This window comes from Oreochromis niloticus, linkage group LG17 (assembly GCF_001858045.2).
Source record: "Oreochromis niloticus isolate F11D_XX linkage group LG17, O_niloticus_UMD_NMBU, whole genome shotgun sequence".
In the NCBI taxonomy this organism is placed as follows: Eukaryota; Metazoa; Chordata; class Actinopteri; order Cichliformes; family Cichlidae; genus Oreochromis; species Oreochromis niloticus.
This window is the reverse complement of record NC_031981.2, coordinates 19,983,613-20,006,342: the sequence shown is the minus strand read 5'-3', so window position 1 is coordinate 20,006,342 and position 22,730 is coordinate 19,983,613. Positions and strand designations below refer to the sequence as shown.

The following is a 22,730-nucleotide window of genomic DNA, read 5'->3' as shown; positions in this document are numbered from 1 at the left end:
GTTCCTCTGTGTCTCTCTACCTTTGTTCACCCTGCGCAGGATCTGGCAGCGACATTTAAACGACACGGCGATCATGGTGAAGCCGAGCCGAGCGCCGCCTCCCCCCCCAGCGCCATGCAGAAGACGTGCAGCCACCAAAAAAAACCCTACACCTCCCAATCCTCTTCCTCGCTGTCTCGTCTGCAAACGACCGAATGACCGACGACCTCCTCCTCAAACAGAAACCATCATCGAGGCGCTTCCTGAGGCTCGAGAGAGAGGGTGGGAGGGAGGGAGGGAGAAAGAGAGAGAGAGAGCGCTGCAGATGTGAAGCGCCTCCATAAAATCAGGGAGGGGGAGGGTGGAGGAAGAGTCTGCGCAGATGGGAGGATGAAGAGGAGCGGGAGGAGGAGGGGAGGAAGGAGGCTGCCGTATCTCTGTGCTGGTTTGTAATGTGTGTTTGTGCAGCTGGAGGGAAGGAAGGAAGAATAGATAAAAAATGATTCTGATGTGCGACTGTGATAAGGAGACAAATGGAAGATGGAAAAAAAGGGACCTGAAGAAAATTATTAAAACAAAAATGGAGGAACAAACATAAAAGAACAGAAAGGAGAAAAAAAAGCAAAGAAATAAGAAAAAAACTGGAAGGAGACAAAAAAGGATTACAGAGAGAGAGAAAATGAGAGAAGAAAGGGAGGACATATTGAAGGAGATGAAACAAAAAGTGAAAGGATGGAGGAAAGGACTGAAAAATAAGGGAAGAAATAAGAAAAGGAAAGGAGGAAACGTAGGAAGAAGAAGAAAAGGACATAACAGGAAGAGAAAGGGAAGAATTGAAGGAGACAAGGAAGGATGGAAGGAAGGGAGGAAGGAAGGGATGTGATAAAAGGAAAGCAAGAACATTAAAGAAAGAAGGAAATAAGGGAAAAGAAACAAGGAAGCAAGCAAGGAAGGAAAGAAACAGGAGATGGAAATAAATGAAAAGATAAAAGGAAATAAAGAAGGATGCAATAAAGGATAGAAGGAGATAGAATGAGGAAACAAGAAGCAAAGGGAACAAAATTAAAGTAAGAAAAGGAAAGAGGGACTGAAATGGAGAAAGAACAGCAAGGTTGGAAGTCAGCAAAACAGGAGGGAAGGAAATGAGAAAGTGGAGAAGGGAAAAAAGAAAAGCAAGGAACTGAAACATAACAGAAGGAAGCAAAAGAAAGGAAGTGTGAAAGGATAATGAAAAGTTAAGAAGGAACAGAATGAGGAAGGAAATGGGAAAGTGAAGATTTAAATAAATAAAAAGGAAGGAAATAAGGAAAATAAAATGGTGAGTGAAAGAAGGAAGCATGAAGTGCAAGGCAAAGGAAAAACACTGGGCCTTAAAGTGTTTCTGTGGACAGTTCCTGCTCTTAGTTTCTCTGGATCAGCTTGTGATGTGTAGACTGGAGTTTAAACCCTTAAAACTGAAAATTTCATCACAGGAATCTGAGTCTGCATCCCTCTGGCCACCGTCGTGGTTTTCAGGAGTCAAACAGCAACAGATTTGTCTGCAGGAGGAGCGAGGTGACGACGATAAACCTTTAAAATCGCTCAACGGGGAGCTGTAAAGGTATTTTAGAGCCTTGCCTTTCCACTCAGCATACGCAGCTGGTCTGATTTACATGATATGATTGGTCAGCTCCTGGGGGGGCGTGTCCAGTAGCAGGTAGTGAAGTGGTCAGACATGTAGGTCAGTGTTTCAGATGCAGATTATTCTGGATTAGTGTCAGTGTGCGAGTATTAAAGGTATTAACAGTGATGTTACCATAACTGCAGTGAATGCGGGTCAGTGTGTGTGTGTGTGTGTGTGTGTGTGTGTGTGAAAGAGACACACACAGTTACTATATCAGGACGTTTTTCTTCATGTTTTTTCCGATGAGGCATGCTGCTGCTGATCTCTGCCGCCTCCTGCTGGAGACACTGCAGCAGCACAACAGCAAGAACTGCAACATGAATTGATTTAGGATTTAGCTTTTTATAACAAACTCATGAAACACAGTAGGAAAAAAAAGAAAAACCACAACAGCCACAGGACGCGTGGAGACCCTCTGTGATGTGTTTTAGGACACAGCTGAATATCACAGATATCACTTTTATCATCTGTACAAATAATATCTCTGCTCCGAGAGCTGTCACTGGACTTAGATAGAATCTGTCACCTTTAAGGGTTAGGGAATGAGTGAACAGGAAAGGGGACAGAAAACTAATAAAGGAAGGAGGGAAAAAGGAAGGGAGAAAAAAGCAAGGATGAAAGGTGAGAAAAAAGGAAGCAACTATAAGAGGGAGAAAGAAGAAAGAAAATAAATATGAAATGGGAGAACACAAGGAATGAAATAAAACCAGAAAACAGAGAAGAAAAGAAAACAACAAAGGAAAAAAGGGAATCAGGGAGGGAATTAAGGCAGGAAATAATACAGTGAAAAAGGGAACAAAATAAGGGCATAAACGGGCATAAATGAGGATGAAGAAGAAGGAAGGGAAAAAAGAGAAATGGTCCTTAGTTTGGAGGGTTTTTTACGCCATCGTCTTTCCTCTGTAGAAGTTTTTAAGCTGTCAGGAAACTGAGATCAAAGACACACGCCGGTTCTCCTGTCAGCATCTCCCTCGTTACGTTGGCTGTAACACATGTTTTGAAGCTTTACATTACAGTCGTTATGGTAACAAATCATGATCTAAAAGTCTTATCAGCCCACAGTGAGCTCATACGCTCAGGTTCTGGTTTCATTTGGTCTTATTTCTGTTGTTTTCTGTGTCAGAATCACACTGAATGAACGCCACACACACACACACACACACACACACACACACACAATCCACTCAGGTTCTTTGATTTAAAACAAAAACATTAAACATAAACTTTACAAGCAGAACGTCCTGTTTACAGCCCCACATCACTGATAAAACACAGAATAATGAAGTGATGAAGCCCCTCCTGCTCATGTCAACATACATACACACACACACACACACACACACACACACACACACACACACACACACACACACACACAAGAATGGCTGCAGCTGTTACCATGGAAACAAGCTGATGAATAATTGAGGGGAGAGAGCGAGCGACCCCGAGCTGCACAAAGACTGATTTTTGAGAGATGAAAGAAGTGTTCACACCAGCTCACACGCACACACACATCCACACACACACATACACTCACACACACACTCACTCTCACACACAAACAACTGCAGGTTATCGTCACAACCGGCAGCATTTCAAAACAACCAAATCAGAGAATAAACCCTGACATGTAGAGTGTGTGTGTGTGTGTGTGTGTGTGTGTGTGTGTGTGTGTGTGTGTGTTAAACATGTGAGTTTGAGTCACTGTACCATCGTCACATGCCACCACACACTCACAAAAACACTCAGAGTGCTAATGATGCCGTTACAGAGGTGGGTGGGGGAGGGGGAGGAGAGGACGGATGTGCAAACCTTTAATTAGCGCTAACGGTCGCAGTCAGACTGACGGGTTCACGTGTGTGTGAAGAACAGATGGGATGAACTGTCACCGCCGCCGTCACACTCGCTGTCAGACCCTTCAAGCAAACATCAATGCTGAATTTCCACCTATTAAAGGTTATTCAAAGTAGTCAGGACAAAACTGAAACCCGCCTTCTTCCCACTTACTGCTCCTTACTATCATTTGAAATTAATCTTTTTCTTCTCAGCGCTTTGTAGAGAAGATGTATTGTAACAGCTGGAAAGCAGCTCCACTGACTTGACTTGACAACTGAAGGTGGGTTTGGAGAAGTAATGGTTAACTACATCAAGCCAAACAAGAGGATGTGCATACTAGCAGATAGCAATGAATTAAATGATTCTACAATGAAGTCTTCTTTTATTTTCTTCTCCAGCAACGCACTCAGGTGTTAGTCTCAAAAACAGAAATTTGTGAAAAGAAATGAAAGTCACTCTACACACACAAAAATGTATACTCCATTACTAATTGATACTAAAACTTTCTGGCAGTATCTATCAGATAAGACACTTATTCATAACCGTATCGATATCAACCAAGAACTGCTGCAAACACGCAGGTACACAGCCCTTCCCTTCACTAGCAACTGCACAGACAAGCTCCCCTCTTCCCTAGCACACAGTCCTCCCTTCACTAGTAGCTGAGCACACATATACTTAGCGCCTCCTCTCAATAACAGTGAGGAGGCGCTAAGTATGTGTGTGCTCAGTTCACTAGCAGTTGAACACACACAAAGCTCCTCCCCTCACTAGCAGCTAAACACACGCAAAGCTCCTCCCCTCACTAGCAGCTAAACATACACAGAGCTCCTCCCCTCACTAGCAGCTAAACACACACAGAGCTCCTCCCCTCACTAGCAGCTAAACACACACAGAGCTCCTCCCCTCACTAGCAGCTAAACACACACAGAGCTCCTCCGCTCACTAGCAGCTAAACACACACAGAGCTCCTCCCCTCACTAGCAGCTAAACACACACAGAGCTCCTCTCCTCACTAGCAGCTAAACACACAGAGCTCCTCCGCTCACTAGCAGGTGATTATGTGAACAGGAGTTTAAAAAACTGATCAACACTTTAGAAAGAGTTCCTGGAGGTCATTAAAGATCCTGTTTGAACAACATCAAAGTATTAAACACTTATAAATGTCAGATTTGATTAAGCTCATGTTACTGTTAGCTGTTTAACTATTAACAGTTACCCAGTAACCACATTAACCATCGGTTAAGTAATCATATGCAGTCAGTTCTGCCCGTCTGTGACATTGTACCAGAAATGTTCTAACAAAGTAAAATTCAAATTATTAGAAAGCTAGGAAGTACAATATTAAAGAGATAAAAGTGAGCAGCAGTTCCAACAAAAGCTGAGAATTGAAGTTTAGGGGCAGCAGGATTTATTGCATTAGTTTGAGCTACGTGTACCTAATAAACTGGAAACACTCTGAGGACTCCGAAGAGTAAAGAAAAGAAGGAAGCCGTTGTTCTTTAATTTAAAAGAACTAATTAAACATCAAATCCAAATAATGTGGAGAAAGTGCTGTGAGTCCCGAGAGGCCTGCAGATTAATTAAGGTGGATTTCTGCTCTACTTTCCGCCTCTCTGGTCGAGCGTGCTCATTGGCTGCAAAGATAATCCAGCGGCGAAAAGCACGCCGCCTCCGAACCAGCACGGATTCAATCTGAGCAAATGGAAAAAAGAAGGAAACGTGGGCCGGCAGAGTCGAGAGGATCTAACGCAGTCACACATGAGAGCATGTGGGCGTGATGGCAGACCTAACGGCAGCCGGGAACACAGGAGGACGGTTTCACCACTTCATCAGAAAAATCCGAAGCAAGAGTCGATAAACAGAGGACTGCTCTGCACTGTTTTCCTCTTTAATCTCCATCATGTTGAACACAGGACCAGTTATGCTAATGAGGGCCTTATTTAAAGCTTTAATTAGCAAATTTTTCTGTGTCAACAAGCCTCACACAGCACACGACTGCTGTGAACTCTTCGCCGTGTTACAGTCACTTCATTAAGGTGCAAATTTATGCATCGTAATGTTTCAGCATGTAATGAGATCAGCGAGCACACGGAGAGGAGACGGCAGGCGGGCGGCGGGCAAGCCCGAGAGGGAAAGGTAAGTTGCAGGTGTGGCCTGAGGCTGCAGACCAACACTTTTAACCTGTGCCCCTCAAAACTGGCAATACGAGGCTAAAAATACTCAATATTCTCGTATTTATTAATTAATATAAGTGATAAAGTGAAGTGATAAAACAAACAGTGGAGGGATATAACCACGCATTAAGCTTAAAGGACAGTTTCAGGTCATTCCTCCGACCCAAACCATTTCAGAATCAGCTCATTGTTTCTATTTCAGTTTTTACAAAATGATTATGAGATTCTTTTTATGACTCAGCAGGAATCACCACTAAAAGATGAGCCTGGTATCAAATACAGGCAAAAAGAAGGCCTTTCATATGCAATAATTAGTTTTGACTGGCCACCTATTCCACATGAGTTTGGTTGATGTTAGGTTTAATGATCTTTCAGTTCATTTCCCATTTTACGAGTGCTGCAGGATAATGATTTTCGATTTTTCCGCATCCTGTTCTCTCATCTCAAAATCAGGATTTTTTTTTGTTCAGGTCCATTTTGTTCTGCAACAAAAAATAATTTTATTATGTGCTATGTAATGGTTTATCCTTTAGGGTGTCTTACTCTTCCTTTTTCAGAGAACACCAGAAGACAAACACCAAGGAACTACATCCATCTGATACAAGCTTCGGGAAAATCATGAAAATACATTTTAACCAGTCACCACAAGTCCAACACAAAACAATCCACCAACTCCTAAGTCCTGTAATGGCACTAATGGTAAATCAGTGAGTTAAAATACTTAAAAAAATTCTTCAATTAATGGTCAACATTGTGCTGAAACAACTTCTATGACTTAATATCCAAAACGTCTGTGTCTTGTGTCGAAGGGATATCTCCAGCATTTGAACTCGATCTGGGGCACCCTTTCCCGTAATACCGACTCGTACCATAAGATAGTGCCATGAGCCAAACAGGCATTGAGAGTACAGTCTTATTTACAATAGAATCCACCTGAGGGAATAGTGATGTGGTGAAATGCTGGTGGTGAAAATTTTAGTTCAGCTTTGTAGAGCATAATTCCAAAACGTCCTTCCTCCACAGCTCGGTTCAGGTATTTGGTTTCTTACTTACAAAAATCATGAAACAGTAAATAAAAGTTAGTATTTCTTCATGTTCACAATGATAGAACTGTTACATTTTTTAGCACAGTCACAGTCAGCACAGTGATTGTTTTTCACAGCATGTATGCAACAAACATTCAAGACTCATCAGAGGACCCATCACACTGGCAACCAAGAAAATAAGTTATCTTTTAACTCAAACCATCATATTTTTCAGGACTTAACTGTGTAGTTTTTAATACATACACCCAAACTAGTAGTTTCTTATTAATATTATATATATATTAACAATCTAACAATCCAGTTTGTGGCCTCTAACCTCCAACTTCTAACCACAGGCATACAGTTTCCAGCTTCCAGCTTATAGCATCCAGGTAGCCTCTAGCTTCTAGCATCTAGCCTGCAAAAGTTCCAAGCTTCAGCTTCTAATTTCTAACCACTAATTTCTACCTGCTAGTTTTCAGTTTCCAGCCTCCAATTTTGCCATTTTAAAAGTAGAAAATAGTTATTTTCTGCGATGTGAATCGATAGATATGAGACTGGTGTCTGGAACATCTGAGTTCAAATAAATTAAATTAAATCTGCATCCAGAAACACAAATCAATACATTGTAAAATACTCAAATCAGCAGAAACTGACATGAGACTGTATAATATTTACAAATGATAAAGGTGAATGCTCTAAGGTGAATTCTAGGAGGGAGTGTTTCAGACACGGTTAAATGGACTCGACTTTAAAGGACTGCATGGAGGCTTCAGCAGACAACCTGCTCTACCTCCTGAGGCTAAACGCAGACGCTGAAGTGAGCATAACAGACCAGGACCAGAAATAACTGATGTCATCTTTGTGTGAATGTTTTATTCATGAACTCTTTAAGATGCTCAGTCGAATAAACCAGGTTAACAAGGTCGAACCAGATTGAATCAAAGAGGAAATACGGGATGAAAATCACCCTAAACAAGGACTTAGGAGAGGAGGAAAACGAGTGTGTGTGTGTGTGTGTGGGGAGGGGGGGGTTAACCAGTCAACCAACTTTAAAGTGCTTTCATATACAATCACACGCTGTGATAAACACACACACACACACACACACACACACACACTGCTAGCTAGCCAGTAGCTTTGAGAAATGCCTCCTGGCAGCTCTGCACTGCACACACAAATGCTTTATTTTCACACAGGAATAATAAGTTCAGTGTCAGCTATTACCATCCAAACACTCAAATATGTTGCTCTTAATATTAAATAATAAAATTTACACCCATAAGATTCCACAAAGGCTCCAGAAGGTGTGTGGATTTCTTCTTGTTTAATCTGTGCAGAGAATCGGTCCAATTCTGTTCCTTGAGTTCATTCAGAAACTTCTGAGACACGGTGTCTCAGAAGCGTCGTCTGCTCGCCGCCCGCAAACACTTCTTAATAGGTGTAAACAGTTTAGTAGATGGCGAGTTCAAGTCCTGCTTGAGTTTTCTCTGCAGGGAGACAGATGGAGACGGGCGAGGCGTGAACCAGAGTTCACCCAAAAATATAGGCAGTTTTTTCATTTTAGCTCAGCTGACATTTTTCTGAGAGGAACGTGTCAGAAACACACTTTCCTAGAAGCATGTGGACACAAAGAAGTTTCTGAGGGTGGATTTCACTTGAAAGCATTTCAGAAAACATTATCCTGATTTTGGAAAAAAACAAAAAATGCCATCAGGAGGACTGTGAAGGTGAAAAAATAAACTAGAACACAGTAAGCTTCAATTTATCACTACCTGACTGGTTCCTTTGTTAACTCCCAGCTCAGCTCCCATCGTCTCATCAGAGTTAAAAATAAAGAAGAAAAACTTCAGAATGTGCTTTAAAAACACATCAAAGGGCAGCAGAAGAAACAGAATCATAATCAGAGACCAGGATAGAGTCAAGACGAGACCAGAATAAACTGAAATTCACAGCAGATTATTTCCCGACAAGGGTCTGACCACACTCCTCCTGCCCTAAAGCTTAAACTCCTCCTGCTTTATCAACTGTTCTTACTGTAACATGAAACTGAATTTGCAACATTAAACATCATGTTTTGTTCTCTAAGACCTTAAAATAGCGGCTGAGAACATAAAACGATCAGCAAGGTGTTTGCAGACAAATTTAGAAAGCGGGTTATTTTCTCAAAGACATATTTTTAAACCCGAGGAGGTGCCCCCTGCAGGATATCAGAAAAAACATCATTTAAGACACCTCAGTATTGGCTTCAATCTTCACTCTTGGAAGCTACGTCCATCTGTTGCATATATCAGAGTTATATTGATGGATAATCTCAGGCACCGATGATGATCAGACTGATCAGTGATAATTTACCAATATAGGTGGTTGTTAGCTTATTTTTGCATTAATGCAGGGGGCCAAGTGGGTGAGAAAATATCAGCAAAGTTTTTTTTTAAAAAGCAAAAGAGAAGAGCAGATTCACTGCTTATTACAGGATGCTGGCCAGACCCACTTTAGATCAAATTGGGCTCTTTGTGGCCCATGAACTAAAATAAGTTTGACACACCTTCACTGACGCGTCAAAGTTACATTATCATCATTAAGAGATTTGTATTAAAGTGAATCAGCCTCGCTAAGTGACCAACACTTCCCATCGAGTTCAGCTGTCATCTCTGAAACTTATTTCTGTCTGCAGGTGACGTGAACGCTGCTCGTGTGCAGAGACGCTCGTTAAACTTCATTTGTCAGTGAAAGACTCGGCTGTTTGTGTGGAGAGCTCGATGATGAGTGGAGGACCAGTGACACGTTTTACACAATTACAAAGCGGACTGGATGAGTTAGTCGAGCTATGAAGAAGACAAAAGGCAGGCAGATGTTATGACTTAATAACATTTCATCTGCTCAACTGATGTCCATCCACTTCAGCTCACTAATTACTACAGACTGAATCATTAATCGATATGCGAACGAGGCTCTTCAGCTGGGACAGCTTACATTACTTTCTCTTCTTGCTGGAAGTGGGAAATAAACTCCCCGGTGTGCATGAGTGAGGGATCCCACAACAATACTATGGAGATCACTCAAGCCTAAGATAAAGTCCACAGAAGAACAAAGGAGGAGAAGAAACCAATTCATATGATCCAGGTCCATACCTGTGAGTAGAGATGGGTATCGTTTAGGTTTTATCCGATACCGGTGCCAAACCGGTACTTTTGAAATGGTGCCGGTGCTTAAACGGTGCTCAAACCGGTGCTTAAAGAATGGAGAACACAAAATTGGTCCAAAAACCTCTCATGTTCAGCTGTTTTTTTTGTAAAAAGATAACAATGTTAGCCTTTTCTGCAGCTATAGGGCATATATGGTATCACTCTTGGCTGGAAGCAGTGCTTAAACAATGGAAAAAACACAAACTTTGTCCAAAAACCTCTCATGTTTAGCTGTTTTTTGTAAAAAGATAACAATGTAAGCCTTTTGTTTTTTTTTTCTCTCTTTTGTTTTTTCTTTTTTTTTTTTAACCTGTCCCGTTTGGCTCTTTTGCCATCAGAATTATTGTCTAAAGGCGAAGAAAGATGCCCAACGGATTTACTTTACCAAACTGACCATCCCAGCCTTGCCGTAATGGTCCATTTGATTCACCTTTTATTGTTTATTTTATTTTCACTTGCTGAATACGGGACAGACTTGACTGGGGGAAAGAAAGGGGAGAAAGAAAGAGGGAAAGAAAAACAGCTGAGAAGAGGGACGGGGAAAAAGGGCAAAAAACAAAAACCAACAGAATAAGCAGACAAAAAATACATATATCGATCACCTGGATCACCTGTTGAGAAAGAAAAAAGAAAACAAGCAGAAGAAAACGAGAGTAATAGAATAAACAACATCACAATGATATATGGGAATATGACTAGGGATGGGTATCGTTTAGGTTTTATCCGATACCGGTGCCAAACCGGTACTTTTGAAACGGTGCCGGTGCTTAAACAGTGCTCAAACCGGTGCTTAAAGAATGGAGAACACAAAATTGGTCCAAAAACCTCTCATGTTCAGCTGTTTTTTTGTAAAAAGATAACAATGTTAGCCTTTTCTGCAGCTATAGGGCATATATGGTATCACTCTTGGCTGGAAGCAGTGCTTAAACAATGGAAAAAACACAAACTTTGTCCAAAAACCTCTCATGTTTAACTGTTTTCCACTTTTTCTTTGGTCATTTTAGCCTTTTTGGCCAGGGTGAAGGGAGTATCTGCCATCAAACAAGAAGACAGCCGCATGTAACTACGACGGTGTTTGCTAGTTCACCTTACATGCATTAATGTAATAATGTGGTTAGCGTACTCAACGTTAATTACACACGAACAACATGAAGCTACTCACGCAGAGAAGAACGGCTGCTGCCGCCATCATCATCCGTCATCATTTCTGCTACGCTGACAGGGCTAGGGGCCAGGACTCTCCTCTTCGGGTTTTTGGGGGATGTTGCTAACTCCAGGTCCGATAACAGGCACCACACCCGCAGTAGATGTGCACAGTGTGAGGTCTCGCAGCAAGCTATCAAACACGGCGCATTTCTCGGCTTTAAAAAAACCGCTATGCGTCGCCAGGTGTTTCATCAGATTTGAGGTGTTACCTCCTTTGACAGTATCACAGTATCAGCTTAAAGCACTTGTTGCAGGCTGCTGAGTTTGCATCTTTTGCTGTGAAGTACAGCCAGACTTTTGATCGCTTCGCCTCGGGCATTTTTAATCTGTAGCTCTGCTCTAAAAGAACATACGTACCTGGCCCCGCCTACTATCCTCGGAAATGTAAAATGATTGGCTAGAATTGGCTCAGGAAAAAAATAAGCACCGAAATAAAGCACCGAAATGTGCGCTGCTTTTCGGTCTGGTTACTACCGTTTATGTCAGAACCGGCACCGGACACCGGTACCCATCCCTAAATATAACAGTAAATACTAAATATTAAACATTATTGTGCAGCACGTAAGATCGACAGCACACAGTGTGCTTTGAGGTAGGAGCCAAAAAGGGTGTAGTTTGTGTGTGTGATCACCCGTGTGTACACCTGTGAGCATGGAGGTGCTTGTTTTTTTAAAAGGTTCCTTCATGTAATGATCTGCTAGAGGGTGTGGGGGGCCACTGCCCCGTCCTCCAGGGCATGAAGCAGGTATGGAGGAGATCAAGACTCCAGACATCCAGAGGCCCCCAGAACACAAGAGACCAAGGAAGACCAATAGAGGGGCAGCTGCGCCACTATCCCAGAAAGAGCTGAGGAGAGCCCCAGATGAGGGGTCACTCAGCAGCCGCGGAGCAGAAGCCAGGGGGGGTTGCAGTGACGTGCCCGTGAGCTCCGCGGGCAGCCAGCTGTGCCAGTGTGGACCGAGCCCCAGGCCGAGAGGCCGAGGGCACCCCACCTCCGAAGTGGCCCGAGCGAGCCCCAGGCTTCAGGCCCCGATAAGCAGCCGCCAAGGATTGAGCCGGTGTGTACCTGGGCGCCCATCCCCAGACACAAAGAACCACCAACGCACCGATGTGTGAGGGCGTCCGCCACCAGCAGGGGAAGTGGTGGGGGGAGATAGGCCTCCAAACCTTGGAGGGCCTGAGATGTCCCCAGAGAGGTGGCGTCTGATACCCAGCCTGACATATAGACACAGACATACAGGCACACACAGATACAAACATCCATTCCCACCCTCATGCTCTCATATGCAATTACTCCACACTCAGCCAACGTGGAGACAGACATAAAGAGACGCTGTACACACAATCACACTCCCCAAGCGTACTCTAAGAACCGGGTCTAGGTACCCTTGCCCCTGGAGGGGGAAACTGCACCCAGACCCAGGTGGTGTTACCCTTTTCCCTGCGGTGGGGAGAAGCAGACCGCCCCGACTCCGCAGCAGCAGGGAGGCCCCACATTCCATACCCCAGTCGGACGGCCAACTCCTCCTCCTAGCCCCCCCGCTCCAAATGTTAGCCTTTTCTGCAGCTATAGGGCATATATGGTATCACTCTTGGCTGGAAGCAGTGCTTAAACAATGGAAAAAACACAAACTTTGTCCAAAAACCTCTCATGTTTAACTGTTTTCCACTTTTTCTTTGGTCATTTTAGCCTTTTTGGCCAGGGTGAAGGGAGTATCTGCCATCAAACAAGAAGACAGCCGCATGTAACTACGACGGTGTTTGCTAGTTCACCTTACATGCATTAATGTAATAATGTGGTTAGCGTACTCAACGTTAATTACACACGAACAACATGAAGCTACTCACGCAGAGAAGAACGGCCGCTGCTGCCATCATCATCCGTCATCATTTCTGCTACACTGACAGGGCTAGGGGCCAGGACTCTCCTCTTCGGGTTTTTGGGGGATGTTGCTAACTCCGGGTCCGATAACAGGCACCACATCCACAGTAGATGTGCACGGTGTGAGGTCTCGCAGCAAGCTATCAAACACGGCGCATTTCTCGGCTTTAAAAAACCCCGCTATGCGTCGCCAGGTGTTTCATCAGATTTGAGGTGTTACCTCCTTTGACAGTATCACAGTATCAGCTTAAAGCACTTGTTGCAGGCTGCTGAGTTTGCATCTTTTGCTGTGAAGTACAGCCAGACTTTTGATCGCTTCGCCTTGGGCATTTTTAATCTGTAGCTCTGCTCTAAAAGAACGTACGTACCTGGCCCCGCCTACTATCCTCGGAAACGTAAAATGATTGGCTAGAATTGGCTCAGGAAAAAAAAAGCACCGAAATAACGCACCGAAATAAAGCATCGAAATAAAGCATCGAAATGTGCGCTGCTTTTCGGTCTGGTTACTACCGTTTATGTCAGAACCGGTGCCATGACACCGGTACCCATCCCTACCTGTGAGGCTGTAAACAAACCTGCATCTCCACCACCAGACTGTAAACACACCAAACTTACAGTTTAACAAATCAAAAATCAAACTGTCTATCACAATATGTATTCATTCAGTCATAAACAGCATGAAATGGAGGGGATGGGTTGCAAAGCAACTTGCAGATGCACAACAGCTGTAGACAGGCCAAAGCAGCTTATATGGCTGCTAATAAGACGTCTAGAAGAACACCAGCAACGTCAGAAGCAGGCTCCATTTATCCACAAACATAGAGGAAGAGTCTGGAGTGTGGTTAACTAGTCGATCTCAGTAGATCCACCAACATTAGCTTTGTTGTTGCTGCTGATGCTCTATAAAAGTGGCCGAGCATAAAATAAGTGTAAAAGGAACCCCCAGATATGGGTCACAAAAAGACAAATTATATCTAAATTTAATTAAAGATCAGATAATTAAAGTGGAAGTGTGAGCGCCTGGAGCTAAACACATTATTCACGACTTAGTGTATCACGATCTGCTCCTGACGGGGGAGGAAATCTCAACTGGTCATATTTGGAGCAAAAGTTTCGTAGGTTCAGCCAAGAACATGGAACAAAAAAGGAGTAGAAACTACCGCAGGACCCCAAAGAAGGACTGAAGCGTGCAGACTAGAACAACACAAGACGTTAAACCTGGAATTAGTGTGTGTTTTCCCACATTGTTCACATTCCTTCCTGCAATAAACATCCTGCCCTGTTATTACCCACAAACCACCTGGTTCATGTCATCTGAATACCTGAGTGAGCGTGTGTGTACTGTAACTGAGCAGCTTCACTAACGACCTTCATCTATAATACAAGACCTTAAACACACACACACACACACACACACACACACACACAGTGAGAAGAGCAGTATTTCCATCACTTCACAGGACTAACCTCAAAGTCTTCACCCTGAACTTTACTCCATCACTTTTAAGAGGACTCAAACTTCTACACTGAACCAAGGTGAGTCTTCACAGTAAAAAAGCAAAAACATACACACAGATAAAACTACTATCACAAAAATACACACACTCACACACACCCTGCTAACCCTGAAATTTGTTCCTTCATCTTACAGGTCAAGCTTTGTCTTCATGAGGACGTCGAGTTAGCGCAGTATGAGAATATAAAGACATGCGTGTCCCCACAGGACATTTAATTCAAACTTCAAAGTCTTCATCTCCTCTTGGGAACTCATTTTAGTTCCCCCAAATTGGACTAGCTCTAAGTTCCAAGTCTTCAACCTCAAATTTTCTCGATTACGGTGGTTTTCCCTTCATAGGGATCGATCTTTATTTAGACTCATTTTTTGTTCCCATAAGGAAGTCAAGTCCCTACAGTGTAAGAAAGCAAACACAAATACGTCAAACCAATTACAATAAGACACGCCTACAGCCTTTTTTCCCCCATTATATCATTACTATATATAGGACTCGCTTTTTGTCCACATGTGGTCCACGTAGCCCATAAATACAAGACCTAACACTCTAAATATTCCCACCACTTTAAAGGTCTCGAGCCAACCCTGAAAGTCTTCACCCTGAAATCTGCTCCCTCACCTTACGGGGGAGGTGGAGTGCAAGAAAGTACAAGCCAGTGTCCCAGGAAACAAATTAAAATAGCACACACCCATGGAGTCGTATTTCCATCGCTTCAGAGGACTTACGTTTGTCCCCTGAAGGAAGTTGAGACCCCACATTACAGAAAAATTAGTGCGCATACGTCCCCCCAAAAACACACAAACTAAAAGACATCACACAACTCATTGGATTTCTTTCACTTTTGAGGAGTCAAGCTACCTGTAACATCCTCGTCCCTGAAATTACGGCAATTTTGTTCTCTTGAGGAGGTCCCCACAGAGCACTAAAGTAAATACACTCGAGTCCCCACAATACATTTAAAACGGCGCACACCAACACACTCTGGGCCACTTTAAGTGCCATAATCTGTTGATAAGCCTCTCTCTCTCTCTCTCTCTGCATCATCTCTCTACCTCGCTTGCTCTACAGTAGGACAATAAAACAAAGCCTCTCTCTCTTTCTCCATTGTTTCTTTATGGGACTCACTCACTCAGTAGGTGTGTGTTGTACTTGCTGGTGTAGTAGTAAACGTCTTCGTAGCCTTCCTGGTAATCATCATCCGCCCGGTACCTCCTCCCTCGCCTCCTCCTGCTCAGCAGACGTAGCAGGGCTAGGAACCGCTCCATCCCCACCACCTCCACCTCCACCACAATCACACCGGGTCCAAACTGGGCCGGGCTAAGCTGCAAGCTAACAGCAAGGCCAATAACGGTGAGGGCTAAGCGTTTATTCCACACAGAGAGATAGAGAGAGTGAGATCAGGTTTCCTCCTCCTCGCCTCCTCTTTCTGCTGCGCACACACACACACGCACACACTTCTGGATATCACACACACACACGCATTAGCGCACATGTAACACACACACACACACACTCCCTCACACACTCCCTCACTCGCTCGTTCTTTGTATTCTCTCCTCTATCTGCAGCCTCCCTCTCCTCTGTTCCCGTCTTCTTTCGGCTGTTGGTGCATCTAGCCGGGTTCAGCCAATCACAGAGCTCGCAGCTCACAAACACACACACACACACACACACACACTTTGCTCGCTTGCTGCTCTCGCCCTCTAACACACCACTCCTCCATCTCAGCCCTTCATCCTGCACTTCCTTTCCTTCATTAGATCCTTCCTTCCTTCGTTATCTTGTGCCTCTATTTCTTTCAATCCTTCCTCTTCTTTCTCTTCCTGTCTTCACATTTCCCTTCCTCTCCTCCTCTTCCTCCTCATTCATACACTTCATTCCAGTGTGGGGGGAGGGGAGCCGGTGAGTGAATTCCTCAGAGTCTTCTGTAATTGTACCAAGAGGAGGAGAAAGGAGGAGAGAGGAGAGGGGTGGAAACATGTGCAGGTAGCTGGTGGAAAACTGGGATAAAACCAGATTTCAGGAACTGAAAACCAGGATTATCCTATCAGTATCCAGGTCCTGTTTGGGGTTTGGGAGAGCACTAGTGTAGTTTTACACTCGATTCAGGAAACAAATGAAGACACAAACCACAGACAAAAGACGTGAAACCCGGATGAACATCAACAAAGAGCTCTCAGGTTCCATTTACCTCAGAGACAAGTGAACAACATCTGCAGTCACCTTTGGAGCACATCTGGCTGACAACATCAACCCAGGGACAGCCGCACGTCCACCTTACATGATTACTGACCTTTTAGGCCACATCTGGCCCTGACAACCTTTGCCATAACCGAGATGAATCCCAGCCCCTTACTTTTTGCCTCATCTAGTTATTGACAACCGTTCCAGTTGCAGTCCAAAGCCTAGCTTGTGACATCTGGGCAACATCTGGCCCGAACAACTCTTGCTGTACATCACAACCATACTGGCTTGTGACTTTTGAGCCACGTCTGGCATCAACTCATAGACAGCTCCAAGTACAATTTATAGGTTTAGTGGCATTTGAGGAACATCTGGCTCATCCAACCTTTTACATAATTGACATCTGGATCACATCTGGCTCATCCAGCCCTTGCTGTAACCCATGTAAAGCTCAGCTCGTGACTTTTGGGCCTCATCCGGTATCAACTCAAAAACAGCTGCCAGTACACACATTCAAACACACATTCGGTGGTATTCGAGGAACATCTGGCCCTGACAACCTCTGCTGTAACCCACCTCAATATCAGTTTGTGACTTTTGGGTCACATCTCAGGCATTACAGCTAAGACTGTATTTTTTCCCCATTTAAACTACATTTACAGCACAAAGAAAGAACTTGTAAATAGATCATATTGTATATATACTGTAAACTTGCAACATGTTTGTCAGGTTAGTGAATAACTGTGTTACATAATCATAATTTTTTGGAACTTTTGGTTTCAAGCCCTTACACTTTTCCTGCTTACATCACACAAAGAACTGATCACTCCATTGCTGCCTCGTATACATTACGCCGTGAAAAGCCCGACTGTAACGAGGTAATCAGTGTTATTCACCTTCAGTGTTTTGAACACCTGATCAGTGTATAATCCCTGCAGGTGTTCTTGGTCAGCCACCCAGAGTCTACACAACTTCCACAGAGACCTGAAGTCCTGACCTCACGCTTCCTGCATCAAGAGGTCTGGTCAGGATAATAAATGGAGACACTTGTGCTAAAGCAAGGACTAAACAACGCTGAAAACAGGCTCCACTCTGAGTCAGTGGATCTCATCTGCTGAGGTAAGCCTGCTGCATGATGGCAGCATCCTCTGGTACCTGAGTTCATCTTAAACAAGGCTTCACAATAACACGGGGACTAAAGATCCTAAAAAACCTTCAGGATCATATCCAGCTGCTGACAACATCTGAGAGATTTTTTATTAAAGAATAAAAAAATAGCCAACTTTTTCTTTTACCCTCATTTCCATTTATTTTATATTCATGCAATAATCGGTTTTTGTCTTTTGCTACGCTGCTGCCAGATGTTTAGAATTCATCATACGATATACGCTGTCATTTTACTCCACCTTATTTATTGATTAATAAAAATGTTTAAATCACAATGACAAACACAGAGAAGATCCAAAAAATAAAATAAAAACATGATCATGATCAAAAATGATATATGAAAACACTGACAAAATGAAACCTATAAAGTAAATAATAAATTATTGAAAAATTATACTTTCAGCAATGATGAATAAAGTGTGCAAAAAAATAGGTAACAATATTTGGCATTAGTTAAAAAACTAATGAACTAATGAATATATTAATAAATAAGCTATGTTACACAAAATACAGTAAAAAAATAAAAACAGAAAACAATAACAAAATTAATAATAGAAATAAGTGTAATAATACCAAGTAAAAATTAAATAAAGGTTTTTAAAATAGAAAAAAAAAAACTGGAAAAAGAGGAGGAGTATTTTTAAAAAAAATAAGGCTAAATAAATCCTGGCAGTCTTACACACCGCCTATGGTCCTACTCCAAACTGCAGGAAATCTTGTGAACTGGGATTGATCTCAGCGGGCGTATCGTCTACCAAAATCTTAAACCCCAAAATAAACATCTGAGAAAATTGTAATGTTCTGATTTTCCGTGCCAGGAAAAATAAAAAAATATAATGTACAACATACAACCTCCGGGTGGCACACAATAACGCTGGAACATGTCCCAGTGGACTTCATGATCTGCTCGGGTCAAACGTTTAGCCAGATGTGTGGTTTCTTTCTTGAATATGTTGACGTGAATGTGAATGACAGCTTTTGTTGTTTTTGCATAAGACTCTGAGCAACGGTCATGACATGATAACTGATTACAAGGATGGAGGTATGAAAAGATCCACGCTGAGCACAGTTATTACTGTTACTGTTAGTTCTTTTTGTTTATGTTTGGCTGTTAACAAGTAAAAAACAATAATAATAAATAACACAATTAAGTAAAAGTAAATCTAAATATCTAATGATCTAGAAAAAAATAATACAATAGAAGCTATAGGGAAAAATAATCAGTACAAGAAAAATAAAAGCATAAAGGTGTTTATATAGACCAAACTATATTGATGTTTATTGGGGGAAATCATCACGACATTTATCAATAATGAAAAGAATCTGGCCTAGTTTTAAAAGCAGCTTTACAGATGTTGCTATTTTTGGTTTTTAACAGCTACACACTCGAGTACAACCCTCAAGTATTTGAGTAAATGTGATTCAGCTTCAGAAATTCTGCTGAAGGCAGCACACAGCGAAGGACAGACTGCTGTGAAATCATAATAAAATATTTCTACAGTTTAAATTCCTTTTTTTTAATCCGTTTGCCAAACTGTGGATTGGAGGGAAGCTTGCCGCTCGTCCAACTGGGTCCCAGTCGGCCCTGTTGGCTCAGGAAATGACAAACTGGAGGGGGGCAGCAGATTGTGATCAGAGGGTATTTTAATCATGCACATAAGGAGGAGATTAACCAGGTTACTGAGTGTTTGAGGGTCCTGAAAACGATCAGAGCGGGGACAGACTTCACGCCAGAATTCGGCCGTCAGGCTCTGGGACTGTTCTTAAGCCAACAGTATGACGGCTCGCGGCGGCATAAGATTTCTACAGAAAGAGAGGGGAAACCCAGAATATCACCAGAGATGAGTTTAGACACAGGTGAGCTGGTCCGGGCAGGTAAATCTGGACCTTTCCTCTCTGTGTGGCCATCACACTCAGCCCCTCTCCAATGTGACCTTTGACCTCTGACACACAGTGACTGACAGCTGGTCGCCAGGGTGTTCAGTGACAGTCAGGAAGCCATGTCTCTGAGCTGTGAGTGCTGACCTTTGACCCCTGTCATGTCCTGACAGCTCATGTTTCCCACGCTGCGCTGAAGCCTGACAGGCACAAAACTGCTGATGGAAAAATGACACACACACACACACACACACACACACACACACACACACTCTCATAGTAAATGTATTGATTACTGGATCAGCACCGGCAGTGAAGGAGAAGCTTCAGATTTTGTGGATCCTGCTGCACTGACACCTTTTCTCGTCTGATAAACACATTTTGAAGCTGTCGGCAGAATAAAATCAGCACTCTGCTTTCATCCAGGTGAGAATGAAGTCATGTTTTTTTTTTGTTCCTCTTTCAAAGTGACGTTTACACCTGGAAGGACGATCTGCTGCAACAATCTCCAAACAGCGTCACGTCTTAGACTGTGCACGTGATTTATTTTCCTTTTACAGTATAAGAAACAAATCTAAGGCACATGACTTAAAGCTTCAGAACACAACTGCAGACCACGCATGAACCGAGCAGCTGGATCTGCTTTCATTTCTAAGAATTTTTCCTATTTCCATCTGATGCGCGTTTGTGAAGATCGGATAATTTGACTCCTAATGTCTGATCTCACAGCGACTCTAAGACTGAATCAGTTGCAGCTCAGATCTGCTAAATGTTATAGATGCAAACCTGTCTGTAACAGCCTCTCTGCTGGGTTTAACTCAGCATGTTGTCGTCTAGTCCAGGAGATGTTTAAAGGTTGCTGCGCTCGCTCGTTGCATGCAGAAAACTAGCTGGTTAGGAAGCTAGTTTACACTTATCTCTTATCCCAATGAGACATTACTCCACCCATGACTAACTGAGGACACATAACTGTCAACTGGAATGATGCGTGAAGACATTCAGGTGTGTGGACATTAGCCTGCTGCTCGGTCTGCTAACATTAACAAAAAAAAGAGGAGGAAAAACAAAAGAAAAAACAAAAAAACATTAACCAAAAACTGGCTAATCTGGTAACGTAACCTGCGATGTGACACACTGAAAGCACTGCATATGCTGGAAAAACCACCAGGAGCTTCAAAGAGAGATCGGTGAATATAAATGTATAAAAAAAAAATAAAAAAATCAAACTATGGAAAACCTGGACCTCCGGAGCAGACCCACAACATGCCGGACAAATTACAGGGAGAGGACGTCTCCTGGCTCAGCATCCACCTGCAATAGCTGGAGGAAGTGGGCGGAGAGAGGGATGTGTGGGCATCCCTGCTTAGCATCATTTACTTTATTTTCCATATAAAACAGAAAACTATATTTTTACTTTAATTTGTGTTTGTTTTACTTAAACATGTTGGTTAGTTTAGACGTGATTCTCATTATTTTCTGCCAATTTGCTCCAAGAGTAAACTTAATGCATTATTTTACCAGAGGGCCAAGTAAGCACCATCAAATAACAACCAGAGCTAAACTGTAAACTAACACAGGATGTCGTGCTGGTCGTTTTTCACCTTTTTCCTAATGTTTGATTAGTGAGTTCATGGTGAAAGCAGCTGCGTCTCTGCCTCCATGGCTGGACTACGGTACAGTCGTTCAGACAGTGTTTTTAAATGTTCTCGCATGAGCTGCTCTCACGACACAAGAGCTGCCATTAAATGTGAGGGAAGAAAAAAAACAAAAAACAAAACACATCAGCGGGCTCTAAAATTAGACTCGCTCCACCTCCCTCACCTGTCAGACACGCCTGAGGGCTTTAACGGCCCTTGAGGTGCCAGTTGGGCAGATGGTCAAGTCGCATTTACTGACACAGGTGGAAAAAGAGAGAGAGAGAGACAGAAAGGGAGAGTGATGCTGCTGCTGCTAAAAATGACAAGTGAGGCTTCATTTGCATATCGCTGTCAAGATTCTGCTGCTCTGCAACCTGATTGGCTGTGTGTGTGTGTGTGTGTGTGTGTGTATAATCCAGTTCTCCACGCTCCTCTCTGAGAAAGACTTTATACACTACTTCCCCCTGGTGGTCACTCAGAGAAGCTGCAGCTTTTAAAAGACAAGTTTGAGGAGAAGACAGAAAGCGTCAGACGCTTTAGACGTCCGATTCCTGCCAAAAATACCCATGATTTAGCTGGGCAGACGTACAGGCGGCGATTGATAAAGCCGGAGGGAGGACAGCAGAGACGTAGAGACCCAGAAACAAGCAGAACAAAAGAGAGCCTTAATGGACTGCTGAGTGACTGACCCTGATTCCTAATGGACACAAACACATGCCACATTGACTTTCATTGATTCCCTGAAGGCTCGGCCTAACCTGAACACAAACCAGAGAAAAAAAGAAAAGAAAAGAAAGAAATAAAACAACAACAACAAAAAAAAAAACAAAACAGCTGGGCAACAGCTGTCAGGAGCCACACAGATTCATCCCAGAGCAACAAAAAGGTTCAGTCAACAGGAACTCGTGTTATTGATCCAGAGGTGATCATAACAGTGATTGGGCATTTCAGAAATCTAAAAGATAGTTTTAGACTTGCAATTAAAATTTTTTGTTTAATAAATTACATTTCTTCCAGCTGCACCACTTTAATTGCTTTCAGTTTAAACAGGCTTTTATTTGAACACCTGGATCACCTTTTGTGCCGAGCACCAAATGCAAACATGTAGGTTTGAAATGAAATAAAGATTTTTATTGTGAGTTAACATTTTCCTAGTTTTACACTGCTTTTACCACCTGACATGGAAAATGTAGCAGCCTACATGAGAGTTATCTATTTCTATTCATATTTAAAGAGCTGGCTATTTTCAGCCAGCCTGGAAGATGAAATATGGCATTTTTACTTCATAATAAAAGTCACACCTTTGTGGTTGTGCCACCCTGAAATCTGAGAGCATACAAATCACTGGAAGTTGTTTTAATAATCACAACGGTTTTGAATGTATTGTTGCTGAT

The 22,730-nt window shown here is 42.8% G+C and overlaps 1 protein-coding gene across 7 annotated transcripts in view; it reads right to left on the bottom strand.

Annotated features, from left to right (window-relative positions):
- The window catches only part of grip1 (glutamate receptor interacting protein 1), an 82,342-nt gene that overhangs the window by 42,975 nt on the left and 16,637 nt on the right, over nt 1–22,730 (bottom strand). For 2 of the 7 annotated variants that reach the window (XM_025899735.1, XM_025899737.1), the window contains exon 1: nt 21–257. The exons of 2 other annotated variants lie outside the window; for them this stretch is intronic. In XM_025899735.1, the coding sequence (XP_025755520.1) occupies nt 21–75 (55 nt within the window). In that variant the 5' untranslated portion in view covers nt 76–257. Of the gene's footprint in view, nt 1–20; nt 258–15,599; nt 16,303–22,730 lie in introns of those variants that run through there. 3 more of the 7 variants (XM_025899739.1, XM_025899736.1, XM_019346497.2) reach the window with 3 other exon arrangements.